Genomic DNA, 10422 nt, shown 5'->3' on the forward strand with positions numbered 1-10422 from the left:
AAAGTATGGACATTTTCCGTTTATGTTTAATAACTTTTGAAAGAAAAACAAACAATTTCTGGTCAATGTCTTCGGTTTCGTTGGTTTTATTCTTACAAACAAAAAAAGTGATCATGTTTCGTTGAAAGGTATCTAATCGAGCCGACACACTCACTTACAATCTGACGTCAAACAAAAAGGTAAAACAGAAAAAATAGTATTGGGAATGAAGGACGACTCAATCGTCCTCGTCCTCAATCGTGGCGCTGGTTCCGCTGCTTTCCGATCTACCGCTGCCATCGCTTGTTTGCACTGTCTTTTACCGCTTTTTAAAAAATAAATAAGTCTAAGAAAAAAACATAGTTTTCCTCGCTAACAGTAGTTCAACCTCGCAACCGGGCTCGGTCGCAACCGGGCTCGGTCGCAACCGTTTTTTTACTCCGGCTGGCGGTAGACACCGTTGAACAGCACCGACCGGGTGCCGTAGTCGTAGATGAGGAAAACGAACGGATGGTTGCAGTGGAACATGGCCGGATCGGCCGGGCGGGACGACCGGAACGAGAACGCTACGGTAGCGGACGCAGCCACCGAACCTTCCTCGTTGACCTCGATCTTGGACTTTTGCAGCACCTCGTCGAACAGGATCGGTTCGCGGCCGTCCGTGAACGCGTCAAAGTTGGCCCCCTCGTCGAACAGCTGGCCCAGGCCCATCCGCTCCAGCACCGGCTTCATGCCGACCGTCTTCTCGATGCTGAACTTGGGCAGCTTCACGTCGACCTTGCGCGAAATGCCCTCGTTTACCACCTCGTGCAGGATGTCGGTTTCGGCGGCCAACCGGCTCAGCAGCTTGGACAGTGCGTTCGGTTCGGCCGGCGGCAGAAAGACAAACATCGACACCTGATTGTCCGGATTGGCGGCGCCCTGCTGGTACGGCCCATCGTCAGCATTGTCTGCGCCGGGGCCAGCACTGTACGGGAGCTCGAGAATGTGGCAGCCGAGCTTTTCGTTGGCAGCTGGAAGGAAACGGTGAGCGTGTGATTAGTGATACAGCGGACTCCAACCGGGGTCAAAGGTGAGAATAGGCCTCAACGCACCATGGCTGAACGTTCCCTCGACGTGCATCATGTCGACGAACTTCTGCTGGTCGGCGGACACGTAAAAGATTTCCTTGTTCGTTTCGGCCGCCTTAAACTTGGTCTGCCACGTGCCCTGTGTGTGAAATGAAGAAAAAAGGAAAAAGGATTAACGTCTGAAGCATTTAAATCGCTTCCTCACCACCATTCCTTTACCTTAAAGTAGGCCGCATTCGCGACCGCCAGCTTGGTGTTGCGCGTGATCGCTCCCGGCTCGAGCAGATCCTTAATCTGGCCGCGGGTCGCATTCTCCACCCACCGGTTAATGTACGCCCGCTGCTCGTCCGGCTGCGTCTGGTAGTCGAGCAGCTCGATCGTGTCGGCAAACTTTTGCTGCACGCACGTCGACACGGGAATCTGCCGGCCGAAGAACAGCTTGTCGGCCGAGCTGAAGCCGACGGCATTGCTTTCGCTGAACCGACCCCGCAGCAACTTCCGGGCGGTATCGTACGCCTCGTACACGGTCGTCTTGCTGTCGGCCCACTGCAGGTTGAGGCTGGTGCGGAGCAGCTTCTCGGTCGTGTCGCGCGCCCCGAAGTACATCATCAGCAGCACATTGTACAGGCTGTAGGGTGAGAAGAAGAGGTTTTCGTTCGGCGTGGCCGTGTTGATCGCGTCCAGCAGCCGCAGGGTAAAGATCGATTCGCCCTTGTACAGGCGGCTGCGCGACTGCTCGAGATCGGTCGCCTTTTCCACCTTCTTCTCGTCGCCCGGCGAGCATTGGCCGTTGGTGCCGTGGTGGGGCACGATCAGCAGGGTTAGGAGCAGAAGGGGGGCAACCGTGCCCAGATGGGTGGAAAGTTTCATGTTTGCCCGTTTGGTGGTGGCGTTCCTGGGTGGATAAAAATTGAAGAAATTGTACAGAGGATTAGTAATTTCATCGGGTAAAGTATGAAAGCTCACATCAGTATAAAAAAAAACGTTTAAATCCAGCGTAAAATCCCCAAGGATCGTGCCTCAAGGATGGGAAACATTGAGCGCTTCATTGGTGCTTCAACGATCGAGCACTGTAGCGCTCTCGGTAGTTTATGAGACATGATGCTATGCGTCTACCGGCGCTCTCACACGGTCATGGTCAAGTGTTGCGTAGCAGCCGCATTGACGTGCATGGGATTGATTAATGAGGGAATTCCCCAACAGCTGTGGGGCTGTGCCGTACACTTACTTCCCACTTAGCGCCAATAAACGATTCAATGCCGTTGGAGAGTGTTTCATCTTAATTACTTCTTGTTTTAATTACTTGAAAGCAGTTTAGTAATAAAATAGAAATAAAAGCAAATTAAATTTCCGATCTCATGCGAAAGGTGCACTGATAGAAGAGATGGAAACTAGTGGCCATGTCAAAAGGGTATCGCTTCAGTCCGTGCTTTCTGATTTGAATGGTGCTTTCTGCTTAGAATGGTGCCTTCTTGCATCACTTCATCACGGATGCACTTCAGTCGATTTACTTCTGTACCGCCATAGAATGATTTCCTTTTTTGCCTACTTAAAAAAATAGAAAATAAATTTTGTAGCAAAACTACAGGGTGTGGTAATCAGCGCGTGATAACGCGTCTATTTCCATTTCTTTGAAAAATGCTCATCGACCGATGCTGCTTTTGCTGCTGTTGTTGCTGTTGTTTGGCATGGGTAAGCGACCGTATCAGAGTTTAGAGAGGGGGAAAGCACCGATAAGAAGGTCATCTCGAAGTGATTTGTTTTGTGTCTTTTTACCCTGGCATTCTCACTTCGAAGAACACCGTCAGCTTAAATACGAGTGCATTGCATTCTGTTAAGGTCAGTCATTCACAAAATTGTAATATAAAATACAGAAGCTTTTTGAAACCAAATAAAAAAAATGCCTTAGTTTTTTTTTAAAGTTTCAAATTTATGTTTTAAAATCAATTGCATAACACTGGTGCATAATTAAAAAAATTACAACAAATGGGGGCTTTACCAAAATACATAACGGTACTTTGTAATGCAAACAGTGGATGCGGGAACGATCTATTTAGATAAATGACAAAGGTTTGAGGACAGCAAACCGGTATTGCTTTTTTTGTCGTTGTACCATTTGTTAATGCAATTTAAATGAGCACAATAACGAGCATTTTTTTTACGACGGAGTTTTAACCGTCATGCCCGGTTGCTTCTAGTGCTAGTAGAGAGACATTTTAATGTTGTGTTATATTTGTGTCCGTTTTTTCATTTGTTTGTTTGTTTTGCGGTGACGCAAAATGTGAAAATTGTTGCAAATAAATAAGTAACAAATTTGCGAATATAATTGAATTATCTGTTGCAAGAACATACCGCTTTAAAAGCATTGTTTCCCTTTCTGGTTGAATGACTTATAAATGGCAAGCAAAAAAAAAGAAGAAAAGGTTATGTGAGCTCGATTCCACGGCCAAACTGATGGGTGCGAACAAAAGAAATAGAAAAAAAGCGCTCCAATTGTTGAATACACATGAACATAATTCATTTGTTGTACGAAAACCGCAAACAATCGACGCGATCGTAGGAAATTAAACCTGCGATCACGTGTTACACCGCTGCCTTCTCGGGCTTTGTGCAGTGTGCCGACGGGGAAAAGGGGAAAGACTGCACCTGCACGCTGCAAAGTGCATCATGTCTCTTCGGCTTTCGACTGCTACATGAAATTCGGCCTCAAACGGTCGACTATGCGGATGTGTTTTGTACAAACATCAGGAAAACTTTGCTGGGAACATCCCATTCCACTGCGTTACCATTCTCTATTGGATTAAAATAGCTTTAGGTGTAAGGAAACCACTTTCTTTGGGAATTTGAATGGCAACATATGTACAGTGCACATGATCGATACACAATGCATCGAAACATCCGCCCGGGTTGTGTTGGTGGCAGTGTGCAAAGTTTCCCCCAAACTTTCCCAAACGGAACTGCGGTTTGCAAAATCCGCCCGCATAACCCGCATTAACCGGGAATGCGCCCGACGGTGACGGAGGCAAGGCCCCGAGGGGAAGGTGGTTGTGAGTAATGAGTCACTTTCATTGCACGTAACAAGCGTGTGGGAGGTGAAACAATGCTCCTCGAAACATGTCGGTTGTGCGGCAAAAGCAGCAGAGCATTCGAGAGGACGGGGAGGGCGAGGGGGAGGGGGGGTCATACTGTTACAGCGATACAGTCCGAAATACGAGCGCCGTAATTTGAATATCAAGTCCTTGAAAACAAAAATGCAAATTTTGTATTACAAAAAAAAACTCTCCACCCCGTTCCGGTGGGGAGGTCTCCTTGGGTGGAAGGGACGCAATGGATTAAGTCCGAAGGCGAGCTTTGGTGACGTTTTTGTGCAACCAATTCTTTTCTTGTTGGTATTATTTGGTTATTATCCAATAGGAATCTCGAAACATTTTACCCCTGTGTTTTCCAATTTGATTTCACTCTTAGTAGAGTGTTCCAACGTACAACGCTTCGTAGAAACTTAACTGAACCGATGGATGCCGGAATTAATCGCGCTCCCCTTCCCTCCTCATTCCGCGTGTGCGACAACGTTTCGTCACGCACTGTGGGCAATCGAATGCAAACGAACCTTTCATGGCACACACAAAAAAAGCAACACGCACACCCAATCACAAACACAACTACGCGGACCTCTACAAACGAACCGTGGCCGCCTACAAACAACATGGCTCAAAAGTCGGTTGCGCGTTTGACTCATCCAAACCTTCCACCCGCTTTGCATTGCCCACCTACACACAGCCATCCGACGCGATAAAATGCATTCGAAGTGGTAACGGACATTGGGTCATCCTCGGTGGATGTGCTACTGGACGCCATTATGTAACTTGGATAGCGGTTGCCTGGTTTTGGGAAGGCCAAACCGTGCGTGTGTGTGTGTGCAAACACAGACAGACACACTCACACCCTGTCTAGGCCCTTCCGTCAAACAAAATCAAAGCCTGCTGCGTTGGTGGGGTGGTGGGCAGCTTGTGTTTGCTGCGTCGAAACGGGGTTGGAAAGGAAAGGTTGCAATCGCCTTTGTGGCCTTTTTTCCTGGCTTTCCTTCATTCTCTCGTTCGTGTTTCATGTTTATTACTTAACCCACCACCGAAAGCACCCCTTCGCGCCCCTCATAAACACACACACACGCACATGCAGGGACCGGATCTTTGGCACACACACACGCGCGATCAGAGTGAGAGTTTGTGCTGCGGTTCAATGCGTCATCTCAACGTCCTCTTTCACAACCACCTCGCTTCGACCAACACCTTATGTATACCCGTCCGTGTTATGCGATAATTTGTGCAGCTTTGCTGGGGTGGTGTCTCAAGTAGGAGGGAGGGGGGGGGGAGGAGCAGAAGCAGTTTCACTTTCAGTTGCTTTCTTCCGCAACCAGAAGCGGCTGCGTTACGGAAGCTGCGGCCGAAGTTGCTCTTCCGTTACGCAGCTTCCGTGCCACGCGAGGTTAATCGATCGAGCGAGGACAGCAAAGAAGAAGAAGTAAAAAAAAATGGTGGTTTGCGGCTATGGTTGGCCCTGGATTTGGTGCGCGTTTCCGATCACCATTTTATTTGTACGGGTTCGACGGGTACTTGCTGCTGCTGCTGCATTGTGATGGGCTGCATTGCTACACCACACTGCGTAGCCTTTCTGTTCGTTAGGAAGAGCTTTGTTGTGCTTCACGGTAACTGAACTAATGCAAAACACCAGTGCACTTTAGTACATGCTCCAAGTCACAGCACTTTAACAAAACCACGATCTTCTCTAATGCAAACTGCTCGCCAAACAACGCACTACAGCTGCCCGCTACTAACCTTTGCAATGTGCGCACCCGAACACTCGAACCTAGTGATTGATCAAGCTACTAAAACACAACGTCACTATTCCCGTTTCGGCAGATCCGTTCCCAGGGGTTGGTGGAAAAAAAACGCAACACCACCTCGTAAAGCTCGTCCGGTGCGCGTCCGACGCGGTTTATGTTTGCTGCGAAACTGAGTAGGCTGTGCTAGTGTCGACTCGCTTATGACTTTGGTACGGGGCGGCACGAAACACGCCGATACACGCACTACCACACCAGTCGCAACAGTGCATACTAGCACTATTGCAGTGGCGCTTTTATGTATTTTCCTGTTAGTAATTCTATTTTAGGAGTCGTTTTGATGTTCGCGAACAAATTGGTAGTGAAGTGTACAATTTATTAAAAATGTAATAAAACGTAAACTGCTGTAGCTTCGACCAGAAGTGTACGGTGAGGCGGTGCGTCATGCTCCCAGCAGCGTTCGTGCGAGTGTTTTTGTTTCGAACGATCTTCTCTCGATCACTGTTGCAGCTTAAGGTTAGATAAGAGATTTGTTAGAGGCCAGATAGAAGGATGAGCTTGAAAGCTGCCTTCTCTCTCTCTCTCACTTATAGTACTCGGAATAACGAATTCGATGACACGCGATTTTTTTTTTAAATTCAACTCTCTTGTAAGTAGCCTACTAAGGACGGCAGTAAAGTACTTCAAAGCATCACAGCCGTTCCATTGTGTGTCATCGCAACACGCACAAAGGACATCAGGTATTCACGTCAGTGTGTCTGGGTTCTGGAGCACGGCGCGGCTACACAAAAAGCAATCTTATCAATCCTAGCCGGAAGTCGGAACTGGCAAGGTCGATCGGTGCCAATGACACGATGCTACACGGTCCTACCGGAATCCCCGCAATGTTCGCGGGGCCATTCTATCTTTCGTTGCTATCGAAAAAGGGAACACAGAACCCAGCACGTTCCGTTGCCAAAGTTGTGTTGGGACGTTCGGGAATCCTTTTTGGGATTTTTTTGTTTTCGTAGCAATCCACTGCAAATGTTATGCTTCATGTTTGCCGGGGCAAGGCGCCTCGCTTTAAGTTGCGGGCCAAATGTGAATGATCTAGCTGTTCGGCGTTTGGCCCTGACCAACGCGGTAAAGGTGAACCGGTGTGCAGAAAGCGAATAGTCTGTACAAAAAAAAACACACACACACACACACTCCGCCATTGATCTATTGCCCGGCGGTGGGGTGCGTATCTGTCGGGTGAGTTATGGTTATTATGGGTGGAGAGTGAAAACAAGACTTTACAGGGGGAGCTAAGAACATCGATGGAGAAGAATATACGTTAGAGGAATTTAGGATGGAATGGGAGGTGAAGGCAATCCAAGAAGATAAATAAACAAATGCGAACGAAAACCAAAAGCTTACAGGGTTTTCCAGGGGTTCTCATAGTTGTGGGACACTTCCTCGACTCTTTTTTATGGGAAGTGAACTTTATATGAAAATTCTTATTGGATTTGTTAAACGAGAGTGCAATAGAGTCCAATTCTCGTTACAATAAGCTTATTTCATATAAGAAAGAGTCCACAAAGTGTCCAACAGCGATGAGAACTCCTGGAAACCCCTGTACAACAAGTTAAGATAATTGTTGCATGCTTTAGTATTAGTAAGCTTTAGTTTAGATAATGATTTACTACTCTTACACTACTACTCAAATTACCAATTCCAATCACTCTAAATAGTCAACTGACCGGTTCGCTGCCAAGGCATAAAATGTACCAATATAACAAGCTTCCGTCAGAGCTCGACGTGATGACGTTCGTTCTTTAAGAGCCCCCCCCCCCCCCTGTTTCGATGTAACGAGTTTTTACAATGCACTTGCACATACCAATGGACCGGTAAAATGCAGCGGACCGGCTGCTGCTGCTGGTACCGGCCCTAATGCATATTGCCGGTAGTAATTAGGAGCAGCTGGGTATTTCCCGCACTTACCGCGTCGCGTGCTGGTGGTTGCTGGCCGGGGTGCGGTTGTGCAACTGCATAAATATTTACATTTCAACCCTCCCCCCCCCCCCACGGCCTTTTTAACCATTGTCTTCGCCCACCTGTGGCCCTCGGAGCTCGGGTCTAGTGGCGGGTTAGAGTAGTTTGTTCTATGCTGAGGGTTTTCCCTCGAAATGTGAACTCGAAACAGACAGTTCTAAACGAAATTGCAAGGTGGTGTCAATGTAGAGTTGAATGATAATATTTACGAGCAGCGGAGTAATTTATTTAATCACCGAGATGTGCTAAAAGTGGCATTTAGTTATGAGCGTTTTTAGAAAATGTTGTTTCATAAAGATCGTAAGGTAGATGAACCTCCGCCGCGTGACACATTCAGACTATTTTGTAGTCAAATATTCTGGATGCATTTTTAATGAAGAATTAATCATTGTGCCTAATGGTGACATTTTCCCATAAATGGTTGCAAACAATAAAGTGCATCTATTTTCGTACAAAATCGTAATCAATAAATTTACATTGTGGCTCTCGGGTTTATGTGCACATCATGTTTCCTTGTTACAACGTCAAGGGCACGATTTTTTATCTACCACCCGGAAACTGATCACTGTTGGCTTTTGGTTTGTTTCGCTTTCCGCTTCTGCATTTGTTATGGTGTTTTTCAACTTTCTAACGCATATTCTTCCATTCACTGATAAGCTAGCCGCTTCCATGCTTAACGGGGCTCACATATGTCTATCGGCAGAAAAATACACCATAGAGTGGTAAAGAGAAACATCAGCTAAACAATGCACCCACTCAACCGCAGGCCGGCCGGCTGATTAGGCGGAAATGGATTATTGTTTGATGATTTCAAGGTATAATCATAGCATGGTAATGATGTAGTGCACGGTCGTGGGTTATGGTCGAGATTGATCGCGATCCGTGCATACAGATATGTACCGTTCACTGCGAGATCAGAACTTATTCTTATTGTTAAAGTGTTTGATGATATGGGTTTGTTGGTGTGTTTTGCTGTGATGAGGTACTGTGAAGTCGATGCAAATATAAGAAAATTATTCTAAAATATGACCAAGAAAGTCTTTTGTACATTTGTTAGTTACAGTGGAGCGCCGTTTATCCGGGCTTCTCGGGACTTGACCTCGCCCGGATAAGCGAATAACACGGATAATGAGTCAAATGATATGTTTTATCACCAATTTCTGATTATGTTTTGGAAATTTTTCATATTTTTTGATTAAAAATAACCCAGTTTTTATGAACTTCATGTTTTTTCAAAGAGAATATTTAAAATTTGCCATGAATTATAGTGTTTTTTGTTATGACAATGTCTTATAACCGCTTTTTCAAATATTCTCCTCATAACGCAATGTCACTTTTGTATTGAACAGTCATTTCTCAACAGCACGGATAAATGGAAAGCCGGATTAAAGGTACCCGTATAAACGGCGCTCCACTGTAGTTATACTAACAGTGATGATGCTATGCAATTAAAAAACATTGCCATTTAGTCAAGTTCATTAGTTCATTAGAATTGGTTTAAGCGTATGATGCTCGTTCCGGAGCATAACTTTCTCAATCAGAACGATCGGGATTAGGTTCCAAGCTATTTTAAACTTAGTAAATTCGTTCGGAATGGTCAGACGCACGGAACGATTTGATGTATTGGCATGGGCGGATTAAACACTACGCAAACTAAGCGGCCGCGTGGGACCCCGACGTCTCGAGGGGGTCCGAGAAAAGGAACCCACCCTCCGCTCACATATAATTAAGCTTCGATATCTTTCTCTGGTTTAGAAATTCTCTTAAAACTTCTCGCTCGTCATTTTCTCGGGAGAAAGGCCTACATTCGTGTGACCGCATAGAGCCTCAACTCGTGTTAATCCGCCACTATGTATCGGGCCGTTCAGATCGGTCGTAATAGTTTCTTTCTTTATCAAATAAATCTTTGTTCTTGGTTATTCAAAACTTTGCCGGTCTCGTAGTACAGTCGTCAACTCGTACGACTTAACAACATGCCCGTCATGGGTTCAATCCCCAAATAGACCGTGCCGCCATACGTAGGACTGACTATCCTGCTATGGGGGGAAATCAATTAGTCACTGAAAGCCAAGCCCACAAGTGGGTACAGGCAGGCCTTGACCGGCAATGGTTGTTGAACCAAAGAAGAAGAAGAGATTCAAAACTATTTTGAGCTCAACTCTGGTTCTCTCTCGTAGAACAGATCGCGTACTCGATACGATACTGGATTAGATCATTTACCTGTACCGAATAGGCACTGAACCTATTGGGGCTTTGGAATCACCTCGAATTTAATCACGCCATGAACCTGGTACCACATCCATCCCAAACCAGGAACTGATCCAATACCTTCACGTATGTTGATACAAATGAAGTTATTTTCATGGTACAACCTATAACCGAACATTATTCTATTTGATCCAACGAGCAAATATCGAATCTTTTTCAACTCTGTAACTGATATCGAATCCATCCGAGACTTTGTACAGCTCTCAGCTTCTGCTGCAGTGATGGCACCAAATGTGTGATTAGGGATATACATTG

The 10422-nt window shown here is 46.1% G+C and overlaps 1 protein-coding gene across 1 annotated transcript; it reads right to left on the reverse strand.

Annotated features, from left to right (window-relative positions):
- Window positions 1-55: 55 nt before the first annotated feature.
- On the reverse strand, window positions 56-6159 carry LOC120896851 (serine protease inhibitor 88Ea-like). Its single transcript, XM_040301339.1, has 5 exons — window positions 5882-6159; window positions 1269-1944; window positions 1074-1188; window positions 413-992; window positions 56-379 (listed from the first exon to the last, which is right to left on the reverse strand). Exons 2-4 carry the CDS (start codon window positions 1917-1919, stop codon window positions 415-417), a joined length of 1344 nt encoding a protein of 447 aa, XP_040157273.1. The 5' UTR covers window positions 1920-1944; window positions 5882-6159; the 3' UTR covers window positions 56-379; window positions 413-414.
- Window positions 6160-10422: the final 4263 nt, after the last annotated feature.

This window comes from Anopheles arabiensis, chromosome 2, assembly GCF_016920715.1.
Source record: "Anopheles arabiensis isolate DONGOLA chromosome 2, AaraD3, whole genome shotgun sequence".
Lineage (NCBI taxonomy): Eukaryota > Metazoa > Arthropoda > Insecta > Diptera > Culicidae > Anopheles > Anopheles arabiensis.

Coding starts and splice junctions, on each gene's coding strand:
- LOC120896851 (XM_040301339.1), bottom strand. CDS start 1,919: ATGAAACTTTCCACCCATCTGGGCACGGTTGCCCCCCTTCTGCTCCTA. Junction 1,189..1,268: donor CGAATGCGGCCTACTTTAAG/GTAAAGGAATGG, acceptor TTTCACACACAG/GGCACGTGGCAGACCAAGTT. Junction 993..1,073: donor CGAGGGAACGTTCAGCCATG/GTGCGTTGAGGC, acceptor GTTTCCTTCCAG/CTGCCAACGAAAAGCTCGGC.